At 43.5% G+C, this 15,669-nt stretch overlaps 1 protein-coding gene across 1 annotated transcript; it reads left to right on the top strand.

The window, feature by feature from the left end:
* Positions 1-4,410: 4,410 nt before the first annotated feature.
* Positions 4,411-5,638, top strand: LOC133905666 (protein LURP-one-related 8-like). Its single transcript, XM_062347432.1, has one exon. It carries the CDS (start codon positions 4,599-4,601, stop codon positions 5,259-5,261), a length of 663 nt encoding a protein of 220 aa, XP_062203416.1. The 5' UTR covers positions 4,411-4,598; the 3' UTR covers positions 5,262-5,638.
* The last annotated feature ends 10,031 nt before the right edge of the window (positions 5,639-15,669 follow it).

Genomic DNA, 15,669 nt, shown 5'->3' on the forward strand with positions numbered 1-15,669 from the left:
ATTAAAAACCTTGAAGATCCAACATTTCGAACCTAACTACCCAAGCTCCCCTGAAAACACTACTAAGAGGTGTATTACCTAGCCATCTATCTTCCCAAAATCTTATCTGGGTGTCAAATCTTATCTGGGTGTCATCCTGTATATTGAATGAACCCTATTTTAGAAATTCTTATTTGACTTTCATTAGTCCATTCCAGAAATGTGAATCTCCAGGTTTTTCTTCAACCTGTGTGAGAGTTTTACTCCCAAGGTATTTTGTTTTTGAGCATTTGCTGCCATATCCCATCCTCATTCAATAACTTAAATACCATTTATTGATGAGGCATTTATTTTGTATAGAAAGTTCAAGTATTCCCAACCCTCCTTGATCTCTAGGTTGATACAATATATTTTACTTGGCAAGTCTATATTTTCTTTTGTGACTATCATATTGCTAAAAAAAATCTGGATCATAAATAATTCAGTCTTTTAAGAACATCTCGTGAAATTTCAAAGAAAGACATCATAAATATTGGTAGACTAGAGAGAACCAAATTAATCAATATTAATCGGCCACCGCTGACAAGTTTTTTCCTTTCCAACTGCTTAAACGCTTTTCAAATCTTTTCTCAACCTTTCTCCAATGACTATTGCGAAGCTTTCGATGGTGCATAGGAATGCCAAGATATTTGAAAGAATATGGTCCAGCATCACATCTGAACAACTGCATATATTGAGCTTCCATCTTTTTTGCCTCCCCATAATAGAATATTTCGCTTTTGTGAAAGTTGATTTTAAGTCCAGATAGCTGTCTTGCTCTAAGTTATCGTCTATGAAAATGATAGTGTCATCCGCATATTACAGGATTGACACCCGCCATCCACCAAATGAGGTACAACTCTTATGATCTATCCATCCTCTTTGACTCTAGCAATCATAATTGTCAACATATCTGCTACAATATTAAAGAGAATAGGAGAAAGTGGGTCACCTTCTCGTAAACCTGTGTGGGTTTGAAAGTAAGGTCCAATATCATCATTGACTTTGATACCTACGCTCCCGCCAGATACAAAATTTTGGATCTATTAACACCACTTATCAAAAAATCCTTTTATCCTCAGAGTCTATTGCAAAAATAGCCATTTAACTTTATCCTAGGCCTTCTCGAAGTTAATCTTCAAAATTACTTCATTAAGATATTTCTTATGTAACTCATAGATGGTATCATGTAGAATTATGACTCTTTCCATAATATTTTGATCAGATATGAATGTAGTTTGTGTTGGACGTATAAATATTTTAAAGCTTACATTAAATAAGCATATGAGACGATATTCTTGTATTCGTGAGGCGGTATCCGACTTTGGAAATAAAGTTATTACTCTAAAATTAAAACTGAATAGTGATAGAGCGTCTTGATAGAAATTAGCAAACACAGCTATTAAATCGACCTTGATTACAAAAAGAACTTGATAGAATTCAGCAGGGGGGGGGTGAGTAGCTACACCGTAGTACAGCTTTTCGATACTAGCATATAGGTTGATAATAACGGGTGTTGAAATAGCTAGCAGTCTTGCAAGACGCTTTCTCTATGGCAGATTATTGCTTTATTTTAAATAATTTTAGTACTGGATAAGTTAAGACATGCATCGATCTATATCGGAGAAGAAATTTGAAGTCAAAATATTTTTGAGGGCTCAACCAATCATGGCACAGAAAATACGACCAACAATCATTGTGTACCTTTTTTCTTCTACGTGCACTAGGCCCTTATGCCCATGTCTTCCGTTGGTAGACGTCGCCAAACGTATCATATGATCCGTCAATTGAAGTGTTTAATATGCTTCATCCTTGAGGAGCAGGTAGCAGAAATATCGAAGCAACAGCTAAGCTCAACAGAGAGTCTGAAACTAGCCTTCCAGCTTCAGATGTCCATCCGTATTGCAATTTGCAACTTCTATTCTTATTTCAATCCAGATAATATGTCCTATCACCTAAGAAAAGAATCGGCATGGCCAATCATGGAAACCGCGCGTTCACACATTAATCGATGATAGACTATACAATAATACAGCAGAAGTTATCTCCAGATATGTAAAGTGCATCACTAGTGTTTAATGTACTCTAAGATAAATACTAGGTATACTGATTTAGTTTAAAGATCTGTTTGTCTTACGTTTGAGATCTAAACCAGACTATAAAATAGATCCCACTGGAAGATAAAAAATCTCTACATGAGAGCTCCGGTTGGTGGTAGTTGACACGTGGTGAAACAGCGACAAGAGAAAATCAATATACAAATAATATTTTATTGTTTAAGACATGATCTCAATTTTAAAAACCAACCAAAGCAATATAGACATTAATATTCCCTCTTATAATGTCTAAAGTCGGATCTTAAGATCACATTTTTTATTTGTAATACTTTTTTCACACACTATGAGTGCCCTTGGTGCATGCGTACATGGTGGGACGATCAAAAGGCAGATACTCTAACGCTCCAACGATGATGATGGGTGACAGCAGCCAAAGAAAGGACGACTCGCCACTTCCATGTCTCCATACACGCGTGCGTCACCGAAGGTACTCCAGAGAATGCTCAAAGCAGCATCCATTTTCCTTGGCCAAAAATTGATTAAAGCTATACAGAGGATTCTCTTGGAGTGCTACCAAACAAAAAGGGACAGAGTTGCCACTGGAACACATTTTCTTTTCTTTTCTGGACTCTCTCCTGACTACGTACTTGGCCTTTCATACAATTTATAGTTGGAGATATTAAATTCTCATGTTTAATGTGATAATTTTAGTGAAGCAGCTAGCTAGTCAATCTTTTTCTTTCGATAATGAAGTAAATAAAAATCCAGGCTTCTACATTCCGGAGAGATGTGCACAGTCCAACGGAACCAATTATGTAACTTTGGCGGAGTATCTAGCTAGCCAATCTAAGAGGACAAAATTAAAAACTTATTGCAACGGTTAAATTAAATTTACAAGGACATGAAAATATTTAGGACAGTCATCTTTCGTTGTGTTTATCTATTTTCTTTTTTCCTTTTCTTTTTAAATAAGCCCTTAATTTATTTCCACTTTGCCAACCTCTAGAGCTATGCTGGGCATATATGGCTTTTTAGTTATGTGGATGTATATCACATGGGAAAACCTAGAGTAGTACAGTATCAAAGGTCCGAGATTTCTTCTATCATCGAAGACATTAGTGAGTTTAGCAGAAGGCGTTTGAACTTTTCTATTTCTTTTGCAAATCGACGTATATGGGTACAAACAAGTGTTTTATACTGTTAAAATATGTGTCGAATATGTGTATGTGTTAGGTTATAGGTAGACTTGATTTGTAATTAGATGAGAGTAGGATTAGAATTGTAATCGAACTTCTAATTCCGGGCCTTTAAATAGAAGACGTCACCGTTGTAATCAATAGCAAGATAAAAATAGTTGGAGAGGAGCGTCTGTAGTCATATCCTGAGGATGTAGTCAACTTAGCTGAACCTCGTTAAAAAATATTGTATATTATGTGTTAATTTTATGCTTGTCTTGATAATCCTAGTAATATTTCCGTTAAAATCCTAACATATACAATGGTTAGAGGTGAGTGATTTACTTAGATACCGCTGCCATTGCATGGATGCTTGAACTTTGATCGTAATTCTTCTGCTGATAGCTAAGCAACGAAGCTCCTTGATAATAAAAAAAAAGGACCCTGTAGCTTTGGAGGCAACCAACTTTACTCTTGATGCTATTCCGTTATCACAAACTTTCTTCCTTTCCTATCGCCGACCATCATGCATTATCGAGAATAACTTTAAAATGTGCAGCATGACAAAGTGGATTAAGTCGGCTTGCGGCGTGGGCGGCGAAGGATAAGTTCCTCTTCTTTTTCCACTGCAATACTACTACTGCCTATGCTCTAAGGTCGTCAGCAAGACGGTCACTTGCCACGGATTGACTTGAAATCAGGGATGCACGGTAACATTAGAGAGCCGCTATTGCAACCCGCAGTCAAATACAGCAAAACTACTGTTTATAGAAATATCATGTGGACTCTACTGTTTATAATATACTGTAGTACTAAATCTGGTACATCTCTTGGGATCTAATGGCTCACAGCAAAGTAAAGAGGAAACATTGCTAACTCGCATATGAGCGAGCATCTCAACTCATGTCCCCATCTGACAGCCCCTCCTTTTCTTTTTATTTTGAAACTCTTTTTCCTCCACGTATCTTTATTTTTAGAACTTTTCTAAAAGACTTTTCTGTCGAAATTTTTGAGAAATTTTTTAAGAAAAAATTTAGAGAAAAAAAGTTTGTATCAAAATATCAGTAGACTCCCGTGTACCGTCTCGCTGGGACGTGAAAGACTTGGCTGTCGTGACAGGATTTTCTGTGAAGAGGGGATCCTCGTCCACTTGTCACTTGGGCAGGGGAGCCGAGGGGAGGTCACCTCCGCGTCAGCTCTCCTTTCTCTCCGTCGGTCCGTCCACGCACCCAACTCCGAAGCCAATCTAGCTATCCGGTATAAATTCCCCAGGCACTCCAAACTCCTCTCCACCTGCAAAACCAATCCTTCCCAAGCTCCAAGCGCAGCAACCACTTAATTCCATTCCATGGCCAAGGTGCACCCCAACGCCGTCGTGCCAGAGCCCGCCACCACCAGCAGTGGCACTGGCGGAGCGGCGGTGTCACCAGTCGAGGATCAAGAGCCCGCAGTGCTGACGGTCTGGCGCAAGTCGCTGCTCTTCAACTGCGACGGCTTCACCGTCTTCGACGCCAAGGGCGACCTCGCCTTCCGCGTCGACTGTTATGCTGCCTACCGCAGGCGCGCCGAGGTCGTGCTCATGGACGTGGCCGGCAAGCCGCTCCTCACCATCCGACGCAAGAGGCTGAGCCTGGCGGAGCACTGGGTCATCTACGACGGCGACGCCACGGCAGCAAAGGACAGCCCTCTCCTCTCCGTCCGCCGCCCCGCCAGCCTCCGCGCCTCCAGGGCGCTGGCGCACATCACGCCCCTCGCCTCCAGCATCTCCGCCGAGGCGTACGTGGTGGAGGGCTCCTACGGCCGGCGGGCCTGCGCGGTGCGCGACGCGCGCGGGGAAGCTGTGGCGGAGGTGCGGCGCAAGGAGGCCGTGGGGAACGACGTCTTCAGGCTGGTGGCTGACCCTCGTCTCGGCGCGCCGCTGGCCATGGGCCTCGTCATCGCCCTCGACGAGATGTTCGGTGGCGGCGGCGCATCGGCGCGCTGGCTGCTGCGCCGGACCTGGTCGGCGTAGGAAAGCCATAGAGGCCGCTGACAACCGGTCCCCACATCAGGCCCAAGTCTCTACTGTACTGTGCAGTTCAGAGGCCCGGGACCCAGCTGTCAGCGTCAGCAGAGTTTGCAATGCAGCCTGCAGCTGGGTCTAGCTTCTACTTCTAGCGTGCCGTATCAGATTCAGATGTGATACACAGCTACCTTATAGTGTACACAAGTACAGAGTTTCTTCAAAAAAGAAAAAGAAAAACAAGTACAGAGCTAGATTGTAGATGAAATTTTGCTGATGAGCAAATTGTACCCTGCCTGTTACTCCAGGACGCGAGGCGAAATAATCTTCATCTGAACCGACTTGTATGAGTTTTTCTCACGGCATCTAAACGATCATTGTGTGCATCTGTTGAACATTGCAGGTTCAGGTTTATCAAGGCTCGTATTGTATGCCTTTTCGTCTCAGAAGAAGATTCTGCCACAAACCCTGGTTTGCATGCCTCCAAGTTGAGCCAGATATTCGGGCGTTTGTAGTGATCCTGCACATGCCTAGCAGTAGCGTTCTGTGAGTACGATTTGCAGCCCAGAGCCGGATTCCTGTCCCAAGATTGTACCAACTAGACAGAATGGTGCGCTTGGCTGCCCGTCTCGAACAAACTTGATAGTAGTGTCATATATATATGTCTATTATATATACATGATTTATGGTTTGGTGCTATTAAACACAACACATCGTTAAGATTAGAATATTGTATAGCACCAAGATCACAAAGCTAAGCGCCAATGAGCAATGAACATTGCAGCATAGTGGCACCTACCTTGTACTGGTTGTGAAGACCGAGAACAAAGATGCTCAAGTAGTCGAGTATCTGCAAGTGGGTGTAGAGGTCTGCATGATCGAGCAAAAAATAAAGCATTAGAGAATAGTTCGTATAAGAAGAAAAAAAAAGCATAACATAGGTGGAAAAATTAGATGATACCTTTTTACTACTGTGTAGATTTGATTTGTAGGGAGTAGAATCAAGGAAATTGCGAACCAAATCAAATGAGAGGGATATAGAGGGTAGAACCCCTCTTTTCCCAACCACACATACTAACGACGCTAGGGTTTTGCTGTTTAGGAGAAATGGAGAAGCAATACCTTTAACAGCTTGTTCTAATTTAAAAAAATTGCAAACATAGAGTAGTTGTACATGCAAAACAGATTTTAGTCTCAGGTTTAGAAATGACATATGGTCTCAGTTTTTGGCATCCATATGTTAGACTAAACATTTGAATAAAAGAATGTAAAATGGTAGTGATTAAGACTAAACCACTCTAGAGTCTCATATTTCTATGGAAACAGCACCTATATTCAGCATTGAAAGCATGAAAGATTAATGGAAGGAATATGCTAAAGGAGATAGAATACAAATGCCATATATATTGGTCTCAAGTTTAGAAATATCGTAATGTTTCAGTTTTTGGCATCCATATATTAGGCTAAACATTTGAATAAAAGAAGGTAAGATGACATTGATTAAGATTAAACCACTCTAGAGTCTCATATTCCCATGAAAACAACACCTATATTCAGTATTGTAAGCATGAAAAATTAATGGCAGAAATATGCTAAAGAAGATAGAATACAAATGCCATATATATAGATATGCGTATACCTTTCTTGATTAATGCACATTAGGTATAATCTGAAAAGCATTAACTCTATATTCAAATTGTCCAGTTGAAAGTTCAACTAATGTGTAACAAAATGGATGGTGAAGATCAGGGAGTTGTCGAGGCTGGCCCTGAGCATCGCGTCGGTCCAATGTCCTGTGGAAATGTTTGATCCCTGCAGAAAGTGAGAGGAAGGAACAAAATCTCCATAAAAATCTCGATTAAGGAAGCCAATTTCGTGGCTAGGCACTGCCAGAGGCCAGTGATTCATTCACATGGGAGGAGGAACGATGGGAGGAGGGATGTACCGGTGATGGATTAAAGAGGTGGACTTCGCACCACAGGAAGAGTTCACTACTCACGCATGGCTCCCATAGGGAACGCCGCCCTTGCCTGTCGACCCGTCGTCGTCTTCCTCTGAGCACGGCCTCCGGATGACCCGCCTCCACCTCCTGCTCCAGAGAATGCGCCCCCACACGCGTCGCTGGTTCCCTTCCTCCTGGGCCCCAGACGCAGGAGGTATAATAGAGGGGAAGATGGAGGCAGCTTGTGGAGGAGCGGCGCTTTGGGGAAGGCTTCGACATGTCAGCGAGTGGAAGCGATGGTCCGTGGGGGGGGGGGCATTGCATGGGGGGAGGGTGGCAAATTGACATGGATTTGGGCGGCGGTGGCTTCATTCCAGTGTGGCGTGGCTCCGGCGGCTTCAGCCCGCGGTGGAGGAAGCGGATCCAGGCATGAAAGGGCGGTGATGGCTCAGATCCAGCGGCAGCAACATGGATTCGAGGTGGCACCGAGGGGCTGAGGTATCCCGGCTGGCCCCTATCTTGTTCCGGTCGTCGATGACTCCTGGCTGGGGAACACGGAGGAGCGAGGTGGAGGCGGACGGAGGGAGTACGTAAAGGAAACGCGGAGAAAGGAGGTGGCGGGGATTTTTCCACTCGTGGCTGGAGTATACGATGGGAGGTGCTGGAGTCTTCTAGACGCACGCGGGGCGGAAGCTGGCACCGGGAACGGGTCCCACCTTCCATAGGCTTGCTACAGGAGTTACAGGAGCTAAAAGCCCTGAGCGCTCGCCTATTCCTCCACGCATAGTATATAGTATTGATACAAATATACAATACCACCAGTCGGCTTAATCTCCATTGCAATTTTGATTTTCAGCAGGATTTCCCACGCTGAACATGCATGCAAGGCGCACAATGAGATGCAAGCTAGTTCTCCCGTTGGCTTCTATAATCTCTGGAGATTCTACGTAACTTGTTATATTTCTTATATATTATTATTATATTAATAACATATAAGTTCAGATCCCATATACTATCCTTACAATAGACAGCATATTAGGAATTAGAAAATTAATCGATAGGATATCATAAATTTATTTTATAATCTTTTGTTAGCGAGGCCACGTATTAGAAGGGAGTTAACATTTGCTTGTCAAACATCCCTCTTGCCTAACAAAAGCACCCTACCCTACGCATCCTACTCTTTCTCTCTCTGGTCTCTGTCACAGGACTCGTACCAACCATTGATGCACGAGAATCACATTTCAAGAAAGGAAACAGCAATGAGGAATGCATGCAAATTGTTCCAAATCTTTGCAACCCTTAATTGCGCGTGTACGGTACTACAAGTAGGCCACATTGGCATTGGCAGACAAGCATGCATGTTCAAGACCACACGCGTGCAATGTTGGAGTTTTGTGTTTCCTGGATTTGGATACGTTAACATGCATCATGCAGAAGGACAGCAAGTGTGATCCCCGGCTCCCGCCCTCGCCCAACAGCCAGACGAAACAACCGCCACGACGCTACGACTCGGCGTACTTGCTTTTTCTCTGTCTCCACAACCGTCCTCCTCCCTTGATATAAAACCCCATCCGGACCTCTGGCCAAGCTTTCTCTCGTTATACCGCGCTCAAGCCCTCATTTCCTATCGAGTTCCCTTCTCCGAGAGCTCCAGAGCCACCGTCGGACCTTCACCGTTGAGCCTCGCCATCACAGAGCCACCCCGACGTGTTCATGTGCTTCAAACGAGTTCGTCATGGTTCCTCGGTGCTTTTCTGCCGCTTGTCTTTGATGTCCGAGTTGCGTCGTGCCGTTACCATCGCCTCTGGTCGTCCTCTGTCATCGCCCTCACGCCAGAGAAGAGGTAAGCCCGACCTCAACCGTCCGATCTCGCGTAGATGGCCGAGATTATATCTGGCCTGTACCGCTTCGCAAACCAATAGAAAGCTGTCATGTGGCCTCATAATCCCAGTCAACTTATGAAGCCACGTCAGCGTGCCACGCCAGCGGTTTCGTCCGACATGGCATCCAGTCAACCTTCCCGAGCCCAGTCAATGTGCTAACATCACCATGACGTAATAATTAGGGTTTTATAATTGAAATTTATCTTTTAATTCTTTTAAATAGCTAATTTTGCATTTAGGTTTACATTTTCATAAAGGAGCTCCTAATTTTACCTTTTTACATATTGGTCTCTAAAATTTTACAAATAAGCCCCTAGAACTTTATGTTTTTACAGAAAGACCCATGTAGCTTAAAATTATTATAACTTTTTCATTATAGCACCGTTTTAGATGATTCTTGCGCTCATGCGATCGTAGTGATGTGTACTTTCTGTTACTAAGCTTATCTTAGCCCTTTAATATGGTTTGTTGTGCTGATTTTAGATGTTTGTACTTTCTTATTTTCGATGTTCGTGAATGCAATAAGAGATGAGCAGTGTCTGTGCTTGCAAGAGCAGACCTTCAATGTTTGTGAGCAACCTGCTGTTGAAGGCAAGTGTTCTTGATCACATTGACCTCATTGTAGAAAAGTGTGTCTTTTACTTCTATTGCATGCTTGTTAATATGAATCATATGACTAGAGTTTACTAGATTCTTCCAAGATTATCCTTGTCGTCTGTGTTGTAGTTTGGGTGTCATGGGTAGAATTGCTTAGTTGTGATGACAAGTTGGGTGATTTAAATGTTAATCTATTTAATGGTCTATGCAATATGAATTGGTTTGGTAATCTTTTTAGCAACATGAAACATAGGGATTCTAAGTAGGAGGTGGTATGATGATGGTGTGGGTATGCACTATGGGTTGGTGGTAATACCTACTTAGGATCCTAAGGACCGGTTTGTGAAGCATGTAACATGGCACAACAATGCAACCACGAGGTTTATATGGCTACGGTCTAGCCAATTAATTAGGGGTATGTTTAGTTGGAGGGCAAGATTGGATGGGATGGGGCGATTTATATTTTTAGGGATGGAGCGATCCAATTTTTTATTCGGTTAGGGATGGATGGGATGGTCCACTTTTTTGTTAGGTTGGATGGATGAGATCGTGCTAGATATGTGCCACCATGACCAAAACTTCATCGGAGCCCACCCTATGCCTCCGTCAAGTACCCGTCGAGCACCACAAACTCATTGCTGATACAGATGCCCCTCGCCCATCTTCGGGTTCCACCCACTGACCTGGGCTTGGGCGCCTCATCCTTGGGTGCCTCCCCCTTGCCGAACTCCTCCGCGCCTCCCTCGCCAACCACCGCTCTCACCGCACCATCTCCCGTGCCCTCCATCATCGATGAAGCACGAGACCACCTACCCTGTCGTCTTCCTCCTCCTCGAAGCCACCCCCTGACTCACCGCACCTCTCCTCGCCTTCATGCCCGTCGCCGCCCGTGGCTTCTCCATCATCGACGTACACCTCGGCCTCGTCCTCCTCATCCCATCCCCGCATCTGAAGATGCTCGTCCCCCGTATCCTCATCCTCGACCTACCCTAACGCAACCGTGCGTTGCTCCCACCGCTGACACGCGACGCGGTGCCCAATGACCTCTAGCGCTGCACCGAGCGCGTCTTCAGCGTCTCTGGGTCTCGATCCTTGGTCCACTGGGCCTGGGCGAGCATGAGGAGCGAGCGAGTCCAGTAAAGGCAGTGGTGGAAGGGCGGTAGCAACGAGTAGAGGGAAAAATTGGATGGCTTCGTTCGCTCATTTTTTGGGACAGACTCATCCCGTATATTTGAAGAATATTATCTGATTCAGTCAATCCCATCTACCCTCTCTCCATCCAAACAGGTTCAAAAGGCAGATGGCCATCTCCTGGATGACTCTATCCATCAAACTAAATGCACCCTAGATGTCCTCCTTATTATGTATGCACCAGTTGACTGCTGAGTGGTATAAGAGAGGGCCTCTACAGTGGATGAAATCCCTGTTAGTGGTGAAACCTTAGTGGGTGTATATAGATTAGGAGACGCTTTGTAAAGGCCTTATAGTAAGGCCTCAGCTCTACACTCTGAAAGTGTGAAGCAACATGAAAATCATGACTCGTGGGTAAAATGTGCAACATATGCAGAATGTAAAATTGATATATTAGTCGTGCTTACGGTCAAGAGCGGACTTGAACTTTTCATGATTAGTGAAGGATCTTGGATGATTGACTTTGGTAGTCGGGTGGTGGTGAACCAATGATTTGGTACCTGGATATAAAATGTCTAGTGAGTTTGGTAATCGGATGGAATCCAATAAACTATATTTTTTAAAGTATTATCATCACACGTAGTATATATGATTACTGTATCTTTTTAAGTCATAGGTTAGGATGATATAAATATAGTAAACCTAAGTCTTTCTTATCTTAAGTCTTTATATCATGTTTTTTCATACTTATTGAGTATTTCATGTGCTCATACTTGGTATACTCAAACAATGTTGCTTAGTCGTGGAAGATTTTGAAGGCTTCACAGAAGATGGTACGTTCTACGGTGTCATCGCCATCGATTGCCTATGGTGTCGCCCGAAAGATTGAAGACTACGTTTAGTTTCACTGCATAGTTGGTCTTTTTTTATTAGAATGAATGTCCATTCAAGTTAATGATATTATTATATTATATCACTTATAATATTACTTGATTCTGACACACACACACATTTGATTTGATCTTAAAATCATATGCGACACCCAGAGAGATCCGGAACGAATGCTAGTTGATAGATGTTGTTAGAACTTAAGCTGCCCACGGACTGCTGTGCAAACGACTAATGTACCCCAGGATATACAATGCAAATTTTGTGGTCGCTATACAATTTTTACCTTGATTTTCTAGTGGTCACAATTTCCCAGCTCGTCATCCAGATTGTCATTTTCGGGCGCCATTGTCTTGCGACCTCTGGTGAACTTTTGCACTTTTCCAGCCGAAACTGGAGAACTTTCTTAGCTTAATCACATGTATTCTTCTGTCCTGCTGCGCGCAAATGATGAGAAGAATCACGCTAGCAGCCACAATTCTTCCTATTCCACTTGATCAGAAGCGCATGTCAACGCAACTCTATCTGCATGTGGCCTGTGCAGGTAGGCTCACAATTCGTCCTATTCCACTGGAGCACAACTCTTATCCCGATGAGCGAGGCAGCGAATTTGGGCATGCAAATTGTTGTTCCAAGCTTTTCAACCCTGAACTTGATCCGCGTGTACTGTACTACTAGTAGGCCACATTGGCAGGCAAGCATATACTATGTTCAAGAGCAAATGCATATACAAATATGCAAATGCTGGAGTATTGTTTATTATTTTTGGTTCTTGAAGGACTTAACATCATGCAGGACAGAGTGACACCTGAAATATTAGTTGATAGTAGATGTCACTAGGCACTAGAACTTAAGCTGCACACGGACTTGCGTGCGACGACCAATGAACCCCAGCATAGATCATGCAAATATTGTGCTCTCCTAGCTTGAAGTAGTATTTACTATTTAGTCCTCTGTGTTTTCTCAAAATGTCTTATGGTTCTTTCTTCTGTTGGTTCTCGTAGTTGTTTTGACCATAGTGTTGTCTTTGCGTGGCTCTAATTCTAGTTAGGTTCTTAGGACATCCCTAATAGCTATTCTAAAATTTCGTCCTTTAAAATATTATTACAGTATCCCTTATCACTATTATAGCTTCACTCGTTCTATCCATCTTCAACAGATACTCTATATCCCATCTCATATCTTCTCTTTCCTATATTTTATTGATTTTTCTCCTCCCCTCCCCGTTCCCCGTTCCCCGTGCACTCCTCTTTCATTCCGCCACCGCGCTCCCTCCGCCAGCAGCGCCCCCGCCCTCCCCCATCCGCGAACCTGTACACCGTCAGCTGGTGGCGGCTCCGCCTCCCAGGCAGCAGCGTCTCCGCCGGGTGTGGTGGTGAGCTCCGGCTTGGGCTCGGTAAAGGTGACCCCGGGCGTGGTGGTGAGCTTCGGCGACCTCCCTCCATCCCTCCATCCGCCGGCCCCCTCCCTCCCTCCATCCGGCGACCTCTTTGTTTGGTTCTGCTACCTCTCCAGCCTCGCGCCATGGCCACCGTTGAAGCAGTCGAGGAGGGTACATGTCATGCTCGGCCTCGTCGCGGGAAGCAGGCAAACAGTGATGCGGCTACTCCATTTGTCCGCAAAACAGTTGACCCTCTCTCCTCCCTTTGTCGGCACTGCATCCTTGTAGACCTCGATGCCGACTCTGTTGGAGTTGATTTTCGGACGCTCCGTGGCGGCCGAAGCCGAAGCTGTTGGACATGGCCTTAGCTCAATGTGTTTTGTAATTTTTATTCGATTTTTTTAATTAATTGAATATTTAGTCTCTTAGATTTTTCTTTTTATTAATATAATAGAGTTCTCTTGTCGGTTTGATTTTAAAAAATTAATATAATAGAGAGTTCTCTTATCGGTCTCGATGTGGGGGCGGTGCGGACAGGAGCGACTGGGGGAGCGGGGCGGCCGAGCGACGCGACGGGGGCAGTCGACCGGGCGAAGTCAAGGGCGGGGGCGGCCGATCAGTGTGGCCAGGGGTGGGGCGGCCGAGGTGAGGGCGGGACGACCAGACGAGACGTAGTTAGCGAGGCGGGGGTGGCCGGGGCTAGGCGACAGGACGGCGATGATCGGGCCAGACCGTGCCAGCACGTCGTGCCAAAGCGTCAGCCCAAACACAACCCGACTAACCATACTGTACCGACCTAACCTACCTACTTAAATCGTATCGTACCAAGTCATACCTATATTATCATCCCTCGAACCAACTCGATAGAACCAGCTCAGGTGACCAGCACTGGCTATAGTATAGTAGCCATAGGATGGATAGATGGCTACAGATGGAGTGAACATCAGCTACCACATAGTAGTACTTGAGCATAATATCCTCGTTCACACTGTTGCTATCTCCGACGGTGCGATGTATACAGAGATGGACACGCAATGAAAAACACTTGCTGTTTTTTTATAAAACAGTAGAACCATCCCTATTGGTTATGTATTAATTTTAAATATGAAAAATTGCATAGAAGAAAATTATAGATCAAATCTATAGAAGTTATTCAAAAAGTGCAAGCCATAGAATCAACATCTCTTTATCTCCCTTAATGAATAACCATTGCGAATTCCTTCTTGAATTTATTCCTTACAACCTCCATAATGGGATCTACATAATTGAAACTCAATTATTTCGAATTGTCCAAATACTGGAGCACATTAGTATAATGATCTCATGCTGTTGAATTCCTTGGCCGCTCATCATGATGAAAACTCCTGCGTTGAGAAAGGTAGTTTTGGTAGTTTGTTGTACCTTCACATCAACATTAATTCAGGTACAGATCTGTTCTTCCTTCCATGTTACCCATGCCAGCCAAAAGGTCTGGGAAATGTGGTCAATACTTACCATTTCGTACAGTGAAGAGATAACAAGGCATCATTTTCCTGTGCCGCCATACAGGTGCAACTAAAAGTCCTGTATCGAATGTGTGTCATGCCAATATGCCATACGTGACAGTACTATTCAGACTACCATACCAAAAGTCACCATATATATCCACTACATAAAAAACGAAAAAAAAAACACACATAAGTGACGTGTTATTACACGATATGTTATTATGTCGCTTAATGTCGTAATACTACTCGTCACATATAACATGGGTGACAGGTAATAATTAAACCCGTCACTTATGACCAAGTCTTACTGCACCAGTCATAAGTGACGACTTATGTTATGACCTATCACTTATGACTTAACAAAGGTGATGGATCTCCCTAGACCAATTATAAGTGACGAGTCGTAACATGATACGTTACTTATAACAAATAATAAGTGACGGGTAATATTATCACCCGTCATCTATTACTTAGCTCTGTTTAAAAAGTTGGTTAGCCACTGTGTGGACGAACAGTTACTCAACTGTTCTGTCCACACAGTGTTGACGATTTTTATCGGCTCCGGTAGAGATTTTCTAATATTTTATTGATTTAAAGTTTAAATTGGTGCTAGATCTTTCAAGTTTGCATCTCCCATTTTCTCCTCCTTTCATTCTCTTCTAATCCCTATTTGGTAGATTTATTGTGTTTTGAGTTATAATCCGTCATTTTGCATCTTTATTCAAAGATCTTAGTACAATTGAGTTGTATTTATGTTAGATTTGATACTAAGTTTGCCTGATCTACCGTGAGATGCCACAAATCTAGTGTACTTGTATGAAATTTTTAATTGCATGTTTAACCATAAAATTAAGATAATTGTTAATGAAGAATGAATATTTTTATATTAATTGTAGATGACGGATAGAAGTTGAATGTACCTTGAAATTTGGACTTATCCGGAGCACCTGAGCGGGGTGAATCATTTCATGAGTGCTGCCTTGGCGGATATGAAAGATCGTGGTAAAACGGCAATGTATTGTCCATGTCACGACTGCAAGAATGATACAAAGTTCACAAAACCAGACAATATCCATACACACTTAGTCATGCATGGATTTAAAGA

This window comes from Phragmites australis, chromosome 23 (genome assembly GCF_958298935.1).
Source record: "Phragmites australis chromosome 23, lpPhrAust1.1, whole genome shotgun sequence".
Lineage (NCBI taxonomy): Eukaryota > Viridiplantae > Streptophyta > Magnoliopsida > Poales > Poaceae > Phragmites > Phragmites australis.